The sequence below is a fragment of the Lepidochelys olivacea genome, assembly GCF_965140295.1.
Source record: "Lepidochelys olivacea isolate rLepOli2 genome assembly, chromosome: 2".
NCBI lineage: Eukaryota > Metazoa > Chordata > Testudines > Cheloniidae > Lepidochelys > Lepidochelys olivacea.
Genome location: NC_140412.1, coordinates 29,851,464 through 29,866,843, shown reverse-complemented (window position 1 = coordinate 29,866,843; position 15,380 = coordinate 29,851,464). Strand labels below are relative to the sequence as shown.

The window sequence follows — 15,380 nt, the reverse complement described above, 5'->3', positions numbered from 1 at the left end:
TACCCGTTGAGCTCGACAATCTAGCCAGCTTTCTACCCACCTTATAGTGCATTCATCCAGCCCATACTTCCTTAACTTGCTGACAAGAATACTGTGGGAGACCGTGTCAAAAGCTTTGCTAAAGTCAAGAAACAATACATCCACTGCTTTCCCTTCATCCACAGAACCAGTAATCTCATCATAAAAGGCGATTAGATTAGTCAGGCATGACCTTCCCTTGGTGAATCCATGCTGGCTGTTCCTGATCACTTTCCTCTCATTCAAGTGCATCAGGATTGATTCTTTGAGGAACTGCTCCATGATTTTTCCAGGGACTGAGGTGACGCTGACTGGCCTGTAGTTCCCAGGATCCTCCTTCTTCCCTTTTTTAAAGATTGGCACTATATTAGCCTTTTTCCAGTCATCCGGGACTTCCCCGGTTCGCCACGAGTTTTCAAAGATAATGGCCAATGGCTCTGCAATCACAGCCGCCAATTCCTTCAGCACTCTCGGATGCAACTCGTCCGGCCCCATGGACTTGTGCACATCCAGCTTTTCTAAATAGTCCCTAACCACCTCTTTCTCCACAGAGGGCTGGCCATCTCTTCCCATTTTGTGATGCCCAGTGCAGCAGTCTGGGAGCTGACCTTGTTAGTGAAGACAGAGGCAAAAAAAGCATTGAGTACATTAGCTTTTTCCACATCCTCTGTCACTAGGTTGCCTCTCTCATTCAGTAAGGGGCCCACACTTCCCTTGGCTTTCTTCTTGTTGCCAACATACGTGAAGAAACCCTTCTTGTTACTCTTGACATCTCTCGCTAGCTGCAGCTCCAGGTGCGATTTGGCCCTCCTGATATCATTCCTACATGCCCGAGCAATATTTTTATACTCTTCCCTGGTCATATGTCCAACCTTACACTTCTTGTAAGCTTCTTTTTTTATGTTTAAGATCCGCTAGGATTTCACCATTAAGCCAAGCTGGTCGCCTGCCATATTTACTATTCTTTCGACTCATTGGGATGGTTTGTCCCTGTAACCTCAACAGGGATTCCTTGAAATACAGCCAGCTCTCCTGGATTCCTTTCCCCTTCAAGTTAGTCCCCCAGGGGATCCTGGCCATCCGTTCCCTGAGGGAGTCGAAGTCTGCTTTCCTGAAGTCCAGGGTCCGTATCCTGCTGCTTACCTTTCTTCCCTGCGTCAGGATCCTGAACTCAACCAACTCATGGTCACTGCCTCCCAGATTCCCATCCACTTTTGCTTCCCCCACTAATTCTACCCGGTTTGTGAGCAGCAGGTCAAGAAAAGCGCCCCCCCCCCAGTTGGCTCCTCTAGCACTTTATTTTATTCAAGGTTGTTCTTCTTAATTTTGTCAAGCTATGAAATAATATTATTTAATATAACAAATATCAGGCAGAGTATGGCAAACTGACTGACACAATTAACATTCATGTTCCCATTGGCCTAGAATACTGAAATTTGGTACATTCTTTCGTCATAGGTTGCTGAGCACCAAAAAATTGAAATCTTAACATTTAACTTTTCCATTAGAGTTGACCCAAAGGTCAATCTTCCTGATGGATTTCAATCATTCAAGCAGTAAAATTTTGAAATATGGGTCTTGTGAACTAGTGATTGCATACACAATAATCACAAATTTGAAACATGACATTTGTGTCATAGGTCACTGAACAGTCATCTGTTTTACTTATTTACCAAAGTTAATTTCTTCCATTAGGCTCCCATTTATGGTCAGAAGCCTCCAAATGGAAATCAGTTGTATTCGTCAGGTTTTATTCAAGAAATGGGTAAACAAATGTAAAACCATAAGTATTTTAAACAAAAAAGATTGCTCATTAAAGAAATAAGGAAAAGAGGATATAAACATTGATATATTTGTAAAAAACAAACAAAAAACAATGTGATATTATTTCAGTGTGACATCATTTCAAATGTAAAACAATGTAACAGAGTAATTGTGAAAACCAACAAACCATGATAATAGTTTAAGAATTTGTCTTTACCTTTACACATGGGTCTATGATCACTCCATGCAGCAAACACTTCAGCTATCCTCTGACAGGTGATACTTTTTGCCCCCTGCAACACATAGTCTTCATCACAGGAGAACTGTACTGTTGCTCCCAAGCTAAAATCAGAGTGAGGAAAAATGAATATCATGAGGTGTGTCTTACAAATAATGAATACTCTTCTTTCTTAACCAAAATTGTATCAAGTGCCACAGATGTGGGGAACATTGATGGCTCTTAGGCAACAGGAGTTCCATATTGGACACAAAAATCACTTATTGTTTTGTCTGGCAAACATTTCTTAATATAATAGAAGAGAACAGGAGAAAACTAAAAAAGCAACTTTGGGGGCATCCGTTGACTACTATTATTCATGAAATGATGTTAATATTGGCTTCAAAAGGATACTGCTTGTCTGTTTTTCCTATATGGAGGTAACCTTTGGTGCTTCAGACTTGTCAGAGAAGGAAACAGGAACCAAACAATGGAAAGCTGACTCAAAAAAAGAAAAAGAGGAAACCTAGCAAGCCACAATATTGTGGTTGTGTTTGTGCTCTTAAAGGTAAAGGTCCCTTCTTGTTTCCATTAAACAAAGAAAACAGGAGTCAAAAACAGCCAGCATGGACCTAATATGGTGTTCTGAAACCACTATCTTGTTCTCTAGAATAAGAGAAGTAGAAAAGGACAAAGACAGTAATTCCTGTCCATACTTTTAATTTTTTTAAAAAAAATATTATGAGATATTGGCAGGTTTTTGCTTTATTTTAATTACCAGGAAAACACATATTGTAGAAAATAAAATATACCATGTTTATGTGACATTTTCTATTCTATATATTGATAATACCACAATTATTACAAATTATAAATTATTATTTGTATTATTATAGCATCTAGGAGCCTCAGTTATGTTTTACTCACTACTACAGAACAAAAAACTAGTTCATGCCCAGTGGAGCTTACAACATACCGATGTGAAAGTAAACAACATAATGGACTAAATGTCTATTTCCAAATGGTACCCACTGCATTTTTGTTGTCATCTCTTTTTGGTAATACATATAGTGCTCTTTTTAAATAAAGAGTGATATACCATAGTAATTGTCTAAAATTGGTTTAATTTTGTATTGCTCAAGATCATATATTTCATATTAATTTCATTACCCTTGATTTTCAAAAACTATGTTCTTAGATTATAAACTCTGCAGGAAAGAAACATTTTTTTTCTATGTGTTGCACAGTGCCTAAAACAATGGAATCCTGATCCTAACTGGGGCTTCTGGGTGCCAGCTTAACATAACTATTTAAAAGCAACAACAGTACTAATGGCACATTTAATTATAACTCCGATGCAGTAAGGTATTTAAGCATGTGAGCAGACCCACTGACTTCAAAGAACAAATTGGCTGCTTAAAATTACATACATGCGTAAGTATCTTCTTTAATAATTGCACTCTCTGGGTCAATGAAATCTTAAAATACTAAACATATAACCCACCATGTACTTTCCACCTCCGCACTATTACACACAATACATGTTTTCTTTCAAAAAGGTTTTATTGTATCTCAATACATTCATTATTATTGTACCAGCAGCTTTGCAAACTCTTTACTCCCCACCTCCCATATTCAACAGTAGTAAGGCAGAGGAGTAATCTTTGGTTATGAAATACATTCTGATATGTTTTACAAAATATTTGTTGCCACCTAATTTATGGTAGCTTCCCAGGGCTGCCTGATAAGCCACAGCGTGGCCTGAAATCTTCAGAATTGCATGCTGGGGCCTTGCCTCTGGCATGCCCCACCAGCCCCCAGCCCTGCCCCTAGCATGCCAGAACTTGTGAGAGGGTTCTCAGGAGACAGCCTTACAGCTGTCTTCCATAGTTCCTGCACTGGGGGAATCCTCCGTGGGCAGATATTGGGCTTTTAGGGCTCCTTTATATTGCTCTGAGCCTTTTACCCAGTACAAAGAGGCTGGAGCAGGGGAGAAGAACTCACTCAATCTGCTCGTTTGACTCAGCTCTTGTAAATCTAAGTCTGATTCTGCAAGGGTCTGACTGCTCTGAACTCCTGTTGCAGACAATGGAAGTTCAGAGCATTCAGCCCCTTGCAAGATCTGGCCTTTAAAGCGTAATTACCGCATTCCTTATGTGTGCACATATGATTGTTGTAATACGCTTTATTTCTTTATTTCCTGTTTCAATTCAATTGACAGGCAAAAGACCTGGGTGGAGTGGCTGCAAGTGCAGAATGCACAGCTCACACTTTCATTTTCAACTATTGAAATTTAAAGTACAAACATGATAGAACTAATCATTAGTGAAGAATTATACCAAAGAAAGGGGAGTGAAGCTTGTAGAAAATTAGGATACTTTTCTAATTGTTTTAGGGCCTAACACAACTGGGCCCCGATCCAGTTTGGGGAGTATCACGGGATAGTTCCCCATCACAGGCACTAGTGCCTAGTGGTCAGCCCCTCTTTCCCCTGCCCTCCCTGCTCCGAAATGGCCCTAATAGATATAAGGATCCTGTTAAGGAATGGCTCTCAGGGAAGAAATCCTGATACTGTACATTTAAGGGACCAAAGCCTTGCAGAGAGGACAGGACAAGGCTCCCCTTCCACCGAACCAGCTGAGAAGCATTTGGAGAAAGGAAACAGCTCAAAAGCTGCCTCCCTCCATCACAGCAGGCAGCCAGAGAGAAGACTGGCCTTTTGAACCCTCCAGATGGAAAAGGCTAATTAGACAGGGTGTTCAGCTGAAGAGAACTGGCACAACCTCAGCTCCAGTAAGAGGGCTGGAGGTGGAACTTCCACTTGAAGAAGGATAAGACTGATTAACCTAAGGCAAAGAGGCCTGAGAGATAACCTTGCTTCTGTGAGAGGGCTGAGAGGGAACTCCTGTTTGAAGGAAGGAGATATTGCTTGACACTACATAACTTCCAGCTCCTGAGAAAAAGAGAGGGCTGAAGAAGGGGCTTCTGTTCAAAGGAGGGATAAGATAGACTACTCTATGGCAAGAAGCAACCCAGCTCCAGGAAAGAGGGCTGAAGAGGGAAACTCCTGCTCAGAGAAAGGAAAGACTGACTACTCCCAGGCAAGAGATGAAGTTACTTATCACAGCCCAGTTGCTGCAACAAAGGTTGGGAATAGCTTTGAAGGAGTACCACCATAACCAGCAAAGAAGAAGTAGTGAGGAACCATAGATTCCAGGAGACTCCAGGGACCTGGGGAAGATTTAAGAAGCTGGGCAAAGTTAGAAGCAGCCCAAGGAAAATGGCAGAGGGTTTAAAGCAATAGTTCTTAACCACCTGAACAGTATTCCTGGGCTGGAATCCAGAGGAGAGGATGGCTCAGTTTCCCCTACCCTTCCCCAGACTAGGAGGGAAGGTGCAGGCATCAGAAGGAGAAGACGTAAAGTAGCACAGGCCCCAGATGAAGATTGAGGCTCAAAAGCCTCAAAAGCCATTAGACTTTGGGGTTTCCTGTTTCAGAGACTTTTCTGTTAACCCTGGAAAGGGAATAGATTGAGCAGTGACCTGGCTGCTGGGTTAGCCCACATCAAACGACAGGATGTCATGGCACCAGAATAACTAAAGAGGCTGCTACAATGAGGGAATCCCTGCAACACTGCACCTGGACATCATGAGGTACTCTGGAGGCACAGTAACCAGGAGCTTCTGGGCCATAAATTAAACATGAAATAAAAATATTGATGATGATAGATAAACCTAGACAAGCAACTCAGAGATAAACTCATGAAAGCAAGATAATAGCTTGATGGACTTGTTGAGGTACAAGAAAATATGAATTCCTCTCTTTCTGAGGTATGCCATGCATTTGGTAAAAATTTGAGGAGCTGAGGACAGATCAAAGAGAAGCACTGTGTGTCAATAGTGGAGACCTGCCACTACAAACCTCAGAAACCTCCTGTGGCTCAGGATAATTGTCACATGGAAATAAGCATCCTGAAGGTCCAGGGCCACAATCCACTCAGTGATTTAACATGGGAAGGATTGATGCTAAGTGACCATACAGAACCTCTCATATGTGATGAATTTGTTGAGGACACGTAAATTGAGGATAGATCTCATCCATCCCTTGGATTTGGGGACCAGGAAATACAAAGAATAGAATCTGTTTCCCTGATGCTGCAGAGGGACCTCCTCTACAGCTCCCAGCACACACGAAATCTAGACCTGCTGAAGGAGCAGTAGCTCATGAGGGTCTCTGAAGAGGAATGGGATGGGAAGGAGGGATCCACAGGAATTGATTGGCATACCCAATCTCAGGGTGCTTAGGACCCATGGGTAGTGCATGCCAAGCACCATAAAAGTGACACAGTCTGTCCCCAAACTGGGGAGATAAGAGGCATGGAGGTCATAGCTGAAATGATGTCCTGGACCAGAAAGTCAAAATGGCTGCCTGCTCAATGTTGATCGAGGACAAGCTGTTTGGCTAAAGTTAGACCCAGAAGCTCTCCTCCTCTGTGATCTATGTCCTTTCCTGGAGAAATCCTGCTGTCTAGTAGGGAAGGACAACTTGCTGAACATACTCTGTGAGCAATATTGCTGCTGTTGCAGATACCCCCCAGAATGGCGTCTCCTTCTGGCTGGGGTATAAATTCCCAATGAACATAAAGTAGTCTAGGTCTTGTCATTTTTCTCCAACAACAAAAACCAATCACCAAAGGTAAGTCCTCTAAGCTTGGATGAAACCTGCAGCTATAGTGGAATTTTGCAACTGTGAAGATGTTCTTATGGCCACAACTAATGCCACAATTCTGGACAAAGCATCTGCCATGTCAACAGGCAACTACAACAAAGTTTTGGCCACTAGATGGCCATCCACAATGAATTCATTAAACTCCTCCCTGGAGGCTTCTGTCAACTTATCTGTGAACTTGGACACAGCACCCAAATTAAGCAAGTCATATATTGATAAGAGCACCTCTGGTTTGCTATGAACATCTGTAAAGATGAAATTGTGTAAACCTTTCTCCCCATCAAGTCCAGTTAGACTCTTTGTCCTTGGAGGTGGACTTATATCCTCTCGTCTGAGATCTGTCATTCACCACTGTTACCACTACATGTGGGTTGAAGTCTCTGAGAATTGACTATAGGTGAGAAATTGCTTGAGACCAAGCCTGTAATCTGTTAAACTTTAGACACTAGATAACATGTTTTCTTTTCTTTCTTTTTTTTTTGCAGTGGTGCAAATAGAATTAATATCTTACCAGTACACTGCATGCATGGGAGGGACACAAGGGGGGGGCACTACCAAAATGCGGGGGCACATGACCTCCCCACATGACCACTTGCGGGACTCCTCCTCACCTCACCCCCAGGCCAGGGCCCCCGTGCTCTCCCCGTCCCCTCCCTGTGATCCACTGCATGTTACCTGGGAGGGGGCTCTGTCCTCCTCCCACTGTGCTGGAGACTTCCGATCCACCGGGCTTTCTGGAATCGCAGCAGCGAAAGGAGCAGAACATGAGGCCGCTGGGCAACCCCACACCGGCAGCTCCTCTGGCGCAGCTGTACCACCCCCAGCCCTACTACCAGCCCTTCCACACAGCTGCGTCTCTTGATTCTAGTCTGGAGTCTGTACAGTAGCCCCACTGGAGGCCGGGGGGCGGGGAGCGGGGTTGGTACAGCCACACTGGAGAAGCTGCCGGCATGGGGCCACTGCTCCTCCAGTGTCTTTCCAGTATAGAGTACTGGCTATAAATATCTTACTGGTACAGCGGACCGCCATACTTGCACCTCTGTTTGTTTGTTCATACCAGTCTTTTTTTCTCTTGCTTAGTATCATTTAAATCTCTGTTTTTTTATAAATAAACTTAGTCTTGTTTACCACAAAAAGTCTCAGTGCTGTGTATTAAAGTGAAGTGTGAGTTTTCAACTAATCTAACAGGCTGGTGTGTATGCTGTCTTTATGGAGGCAGCAAACTTAATTTCTGTAAGTGTCACAGTGAGAGAAACTAGACCCTGTACAGCGACTCCATCCCAGAGAGGGCAAACAAATGATCAGCCTCAACTAAGACCCAATACGAGGACAGCATCAGTATTGTGGATGAATGTGTAATTAACTCCTTGGATACTGGAAGAGGCATCATGCTTCCAAATGATACTAGAACAAATGACAGTGCCAGACCCAAGGCCAGTACCAAGCCTGATCATGAGATCTGTAATACAGATGTTTTTGGTGTCAAAGGTAGTGTTTGCACCAATGAGCTCATCGGTACTAAAAAGGGCATTCGCTGCAACTCTGCACTCTGAGTGCAATCGGTTAGTGCTGAATACAGTGCCAAAGCCCTGCAATCCAACTAGACAGTGCCACGGGCACAATAGAAGAAGATGAGGAAGAAGCCATAGTCACAGAAAGCCCCTGAACTACTGAGGAATCTGTAACAGAAAGGCAGAGCTGGTCTGATGCCACCTGGTATGCCAATGGTGTGGAAATTGTCAGTATTGACACAAAAGTCATAGGTGCCAGACTCAGTACATGTCCCATGACCAATACCAGAATCAATGACACAGTATACATCCAGTGTCAGCATGGTACCTGGGCAGGAATGGTTAGATGGCCAAGCTCCAGCCTGTTGTCCAATCCTCTTAGAAGATGATGTTGAACCTCCCTGATCTCTAGAGGTCTCGGCAGAATAACCAGAGGTGGGTATGTTGGCACCCCAGACAGAGGTATGGGAAGAATATGGAAGGTCAAGCAGAAATGAGTACGTGTGAAGGAAGTCTGGCGGAAGGTGCAGTCTTAAAATTGGGATTGGGAGATTTGGGCATGAAACACAGCCTGGAGTGGGAACTGTGTATGCATGGGATGTGGGAAAGTATTGTTTGAGGGCAGCCTGGAGGCAGGGTCTGGACTGATCTAGATGCGGGAAGAGTGAAGAATCTAGACAGGACAGCATGGTGAGCTACAAAGCAGGGAGAGGAGCTGGAAGGTAATGCAGGGATTAGTGACAAGTTTTGAATAGGATTTCTTCTCCATCTATTCTGTGTTTAAAATGCTGTTTAAACTCCAGATGGACAATGAAGATGAATGTCTTTTAATCTGTGCCCCTTCCACTGAATGATTATTCCCTGCAGTATATTTTCTAGTACTTTGGCCAACACAGTTTTCAATTCTCCAAACAATGGGGCTTCCACAATTGCCTATGGGAAACTGCTCTACATTCTAATAGATCTCAGATAGGATGTTTATTGATATTTTTATCTAAATTACTTGCTCTAAATTTTATCCCACTGTTCCTAGTTATAACCTCCTTTCCATCCCACACCTGTTCTATCCTAGTTAAACCATAAATTACTTTAAAAAACAGTGTTTATATCACTAGAGACACAAACTTCAATTCCAGATGGCAGTAGATACACATGCACAAGATAATGCCAATATTATAGCTATTTTAAGTAGAACTCTATAGCCACAGTAATATATGGCTCTTGGCAGATCAACCACAAATGCTGAGCCCTGTAGACCATAGGCTCTCAAAACCTGGCTGATTAGATGTTATTCTAACTGGTACTTCTGGGACTAAATTCTATCCCTTTTGTATAATGAACATGTGCAAACATAGTGCCTTCAGAAAGCGTATGCATACATACCGCAGGCTACCACGACAAATGAAAACCATCTAAGTACATGGAATGTATCAGGAAAAAAATCAACTAGTTTTTAGCATTACAATTACTACAGCTGAATCTCTGAAAGTTACCCTGGCAACTGTACAGCTATTGGTAACGTTAGAAAATACAGTCTTCTCACGAGAGAGATTTTCTTCTCTTTTCGGTACTTTAAATTATAAGCATAAAAATAAACTTTCAAAACTACCCACAGATTACTGAGTGCCTGGGGCAGAGGTGCCAATTCCCACATGGCATGGCACTCAGTTTCTCCAATATAGTCTTTGGCGCACTGATTATGGATGGGACTTAACCCTCCAGCCAAGTCACAGAGAGAGTTTTACCATTCTGGGGCAGTGGAGTTCCCAAGTCAAAGTTCAACATAAACCCAAACCGAAAGAATCTTAAATTCTGCTGGGCTCTGCTTTCAGCTGCCTTACTTTCAGATGCAACCCAGCTGCAGCAGCTTGTCTTAATATCCACCTCCAGGTTTTTGGTAAGAAATCAGACCAACAGTCTATATTAGGCCTACTCTCTGACAGGGAAGGTCCTAGCAAACCACAAGCTTCAGTCAGCTTCTAGTCCCATTGGGGCATCTCTCATCACATGGGCAGTGCCAATCTGCTCTCCTTCCCAGTCCATTCTTATGTCATCTGCCTCTCTCATTTTAACTGCCCCCCTACAAGCCTGACAGCTTTTACAGGCGAAGCAGGTCAGAATGAATTCAGAGTAGTGGCAATGGAGTGTGCACACAGTGTTAAATGGATAGTAATCCATTCATATACTTTTTAAATGGTAGCAATATTTCTGGGGGGAAAATCAATAATGAACATTTAAAAATATCTTTTTCACTTGGTGTCTGTTTCGGGTGTCATCAAGATTTATTGTATTTTTTGGTGAGTTCACATCTTGAAATGTAAAAAATAAAATATGTAATTTAAAAGAAAAAAGGAAAATAAAATAATTTCCTGTTCTATGCTCTGATGTCTTACAATATTAGAAAATCTAGTTTATTGATTTGTACTTCAGAGAAACATCCAGAAATTGAGGATCTATGATTGGGTATACAAATCCCACACATTTTTCATAAAAAATTCTGTGTTACATATATAGAATTTAATCAACTGTAAGATATGTTTTACTCATTAAATAAATAATGGTTTTGCTATTTATATAAGTCAGAATAGCCAACTCAAAGATGACCAAGGATTTTCACATGCTGCGGAATTCTCAGGAGGCTGGTTGTGCCAATTATGCCAGCTTGAAGAAGCAACAGGTAACCAAAATCTGGCACAAACAGGCAAATTGGGGAAGGAGAGGGGGAGAAATAAGTGACCTGATGGAGAATACGGTGTGTGGAGATTCTGAACAAACAATAATGCTTTTTTTCAGGCACGTAAAATTCAGTTCATCCTCATATGGGTTTTCTTACTACCATCTCAATTCTTATTTTTGATCAACTGTGGCCCTGCATACCCTACCATGGCCATAATTTAGACACATTCTACTGATATAGACACATTCTACTGATACTAACAAAATTAAAATGCAGAAGGAGGGTTCAGAATTGGCTTTAACTTTTTGTGCAGGTCCTCAAATACAATTTTCATTACCCTGTTCTCCAAAATGTAGATCACTCCTGCCTCCACTGCTGCACTACATGTACCTAAGGAGTTTGGGAAAAGCACGTGAGATTATTGTCTGGAACATCCACAACCTCAAATATCTCATTTATATCAAAAGGGGACCATAGGAATTTCTTGGTCATGGTCTTTTTTTTCCTTAAGAAAAAAGAGGAGCAGAGTTATTTGTGCTGTAGCCTGGAAATAGTTGCAAACATTATTTCCCTCCCAAGGGACAAATCTTCAAATAATGTAGGACTCTGGCCTTACTGGAGGATTGTATGGGCATTCTGGTAAATTTTAATTCTGATGTATCCAACTAATTAACACAATTGTGAAATATTGTCTCCATCTGTTAGATGGAAAAGCTAAGGCAAAAAGGCTAAGGGTAACATTTTCAAAAGCACCTACATGACTTAGGCACTTTTCAGTAGGGATCAGGTGCCTAATTTTATGTAGGTGCTTTTGAAAATTTTACACTGTAGCACTAGGAATTAAAGGAGTGATGCTAAACTTCTAAACCTTCTAAAACTCTCATGTAGACATAACAATTGCATGTGCTAAACTGACCAATTTACAGATTAGGGGGAGCCTAGAGTTTACCTCCATCTACTAAAGTGTGTGAAAACTGCAAACTGCCTTGTTTTCGCTAGGATTTTACATATTTTTTATTACCATGTGTAAGAACACATCTTTTTTTCTTAATCTAGAGAAGGCCTAAGTGACTGAATTTTGGCTGAAGAGAGAGTAGGTGTCACAGTGAAGATGGAACCTCAGAAGACCTTCAGTGATTCCATTTTATTAGTTATTCAGGTGACTCTGTACACATGTACAGCCAGAGGCTACACTGGCTGGTCAAAAGGGGAACCACATTAGCTTCAGGCAAATCGCTGACACAGAATAAAGGAACTTGTAATGGTACTACCACCATCAGCAACAAATCAGCCACATCCCATAGCAAAGGTTCTCCCAGAATTCAGTGCTCTTTGGCAATGGATTTCATGGATCTGAAAGTCCACCCTGGAAAGATGCTAGGGAAGTGTTTATGAAAAATCTTTAGGGAAATTCACTGTGAAACTTCCAGGCACTAGCAATCAATTTGTTTACATATTCAAAGCTATCATAGGAAGGGAAAGGGATATACATTTATTAATACTAATTTCATGAAAGCAGAGAATTATCTTTATTGAAGACAAAGTTCAATTCAAAGGATGGTTAGTTTAGGGCTTGTGGTGCTAGCATAACAAGAACAGAATCTGGTCGTCGGTGGGTGGGGTCGAACCTGGGACCTCTGGAGCTAAATGCATGAGCCTCTACTACATGAGCTAAAAGCCATATCCCCCTTAGCTAAGGCTGTAGAGCAGACTCATTAATTTTCTCTCTCTTAGTGAGGTTGGTGCTACTGGATGGGACAGAACACCACACCCAGAGGGTGTGTGGGTTACACTAGCGTAGGACTCAATAAACCCAGGTCCAATTTCCTTTTCTGCCACAATTTGTGTGTGACTTTGGGCAAGACCTTTAGGGCCAGACTTTTAAAAGGTTTTCAAAATTGCCTTGGTAAAATCAGTGGGAGTTAGGTACCTAAATACTTCTGAAAATCCCACTGGACACTTCTCTGCATCTTAGGCATCTAAATACCTTTCAAAATCCAACTCTTCATCTCTCTGTGCCTCAGTCCAACCTGTGTAAAATGGAATAATAATACTCCCCTACCTCATAGGGTGGTGTGAGGATATATACTTAAAATACTGTGAGGTGTATATATACGATGGAAATGGGGGCTAGATAAATTGATTGAGAGAAATTGCTGAACATAATTAACATTTAAAAAATCAACAGTTACCAAAATTATCACACAATGGGGCTTGTCTGTATGGAGAGTTAGTGCATAGCAAGCTGGGGTGTAAATCTACAGCACCCTAGCGGGCTGTGCACTAAGCATTCATGTGGACACAGATGCTGTGCGCTAACAGTTCCTAGTGAGCACTAACCTATTGCTGTTTGAAACAGCAGTATACAAGGGGGACATTGTGTCTAGTCTCCTTACAAGGGGAGGGTCATAACTAACTTAGTCCTATCCCCTATCTTAGGCCATAGTTCCTGCAATGTGATGCATGCAAGGTGGTCCTTGTGAACATTTCATTGAAGGATGAATAGCTTAAGCATGTATTGGTTGAGGATAGTAAAGAAAAGCTAACTGGGAGACTTAAAGGTAAGATTCCAGAGATGTCCCCACTGAAAAAAAAATACAAAAAACACCTTTATTTCTGATTTACAACTTCTATTTCAGAATAGGAATTGCTATCACCGAGTCTCCTTGACTCTATTTCAACCTTTAAAAGCCAGTTATGCTCAAATAGACATTTAGAATCAGAAACAAAGCTTTTAAAATTTCAAAACACAGCAATGGGGATTCTTACATCAGAAAAGAATATCCAAAACAGTAAGTGCATTGTGTCAGATTCCAAGAGACACTGTAAAATTCTGCAAGTTGTCTCAGAGCTTGTCTTACAACTTTTCTGAGGATATGTGAGAACATGTTTGTTGGGAAAGCAGTCAGTTGCCATATTACTTACTATGGCTGGAATAAAATGCTCCCCCTGGTCCTAACACACACACAGTTAAAAGGCTATGGAAAGTGGTGACAGAATACTGGCCACGTGAGAACCCAAGAATTCTTATAAAACGTTCTGATGCTGTGTTAAACCTGTATGGAAAGGAGATTCTGAGGAGTCTTTCTACAAACACTCTTTCTTCATTCCTCTAAAATGTTGCATTTTTGACTTAAGGTGTCTGCACAGTCAATTCTTGTTGGGGACTGGCAGCTTGCTCACGCTAAGGCTATAATTACTAAGAATTTAAGTTTCTGATTCTCCTCTCTCTGTTGGTTAGAAGGCCATCCATAAGACAGTAAGGCTGCTCTTTAAATCAAGTTAAAGGTTTAAGTTTGGGTTGTGCTATTTTTCTTCTCTGTGATGAATAATACATGATGAGGATTTGTTTAATTGCTTTTTATGTTTTAAAAAATAAGGACTTTCCCCCTTGCAAATCTAGTTATCTTGGAAGACTGGCAACTGGAGAGTCCTTAGGATGATCATATTACATGTTTGGAGGTAGTGAAATCTGATCAACTGGGAAGAAGAGAGTTATTCATCCTGCTAAGCTTCGTCTTTGTGTGTGTGTGTGTGTGTGTGTCTGTGTGCCTTTTTTGAGACTCCTTTAATGTAAACAAGTGATCAACTTGAGAGAAAACACATCAGTCATTCAATATCCCACAGTCCTGTTCCTTCAATTAAGCTGTAAGAAATCTCATAATCCTCATTTCTGAGACTGCTAACAAGTCTTCCAGGGAAAACTCGTCTTTATTCTCCTAATATGTGTGAATTAAAAACAAGCAAGGAAACATCCCCTAGCCCTTTCAACCCTTTCCTGTATATTATAAAATGGCTATAAAAAGAGGGTTTTTTCCTTCTTTACAAGTCACACCCCCTAATGTGGTTCCTTAAGTAAAGTTAATGAGACTCTTCAAGGACCAAAGTGATAGTAAAAAGAAAAGGAGTACTTGTGGCACCTTAGAGACTAACCAATTTATTTGAGCATGATAGTGTCACCTATAGGAGAAAAGGAATGTTTGCTAACACAAGGGATGAATCAGTTGATGTTTTTAAATGGCAATATAGTTATTTCTAATCAAAATGCTTTTTAAAAAAATGTTTTGTTTTATCTTTATCTGACCTGGATTTATTGTTAAACTATTCACCATAACTAAGATACAGCTGAAAGAAAGAAGAAGAAGAAGCCTTTTAACTAGGAAATACAAAATTTCACTGGGGCGGGGAATGACAGATACTGACTCATTTTTAGGGAATCCGTTATAATAGAAGCTGGCCCAGTCTACTTTTCTAGGAAAAGCAGGAATAGGAATAGCTAATAAGGCAATATTGTATAGACAGGAGCTGTTCTGAGAAGAGACTGCCCAGAGAAAAGCTGCCAGACCAGACTCTTCCAATCTTTAAAAAAATCAAACCAGAGTTGTTTGAATGTCTGGATAAAATGACAGGTTTCAGAGTAGCAGCCGTGAGGTTTCTGCCCTGAGGAAACTTGGCAGAATATCT

General features: G+C 41.3%; 1 protein-coding gene across 2 annotated transcripts in view; it reads right to left on the bottom strand.

Moving 5' to 3' along the window:
- The window catches only part of CSMD3 (CUB and Sushi multiple domains 3), a 1,240,207-nt gene that overhangs the window by 711,430 nt on the left and 513,397 nt on the right, over positions 1–15,380 (bottom strand). For both annotated transcript variants that reach the window (XM_084620231.1, XM_084620232.1), the window contains one exon: positions 2,000–2,124. In XM_084620231.1, the coding sequence (XP_084476357.1) occupies positions 2,000–2,124 (125 nt within the window). The remainder of the gene's footprint in view (positions 1–1,999; positions 2,125–15,380) is intronic.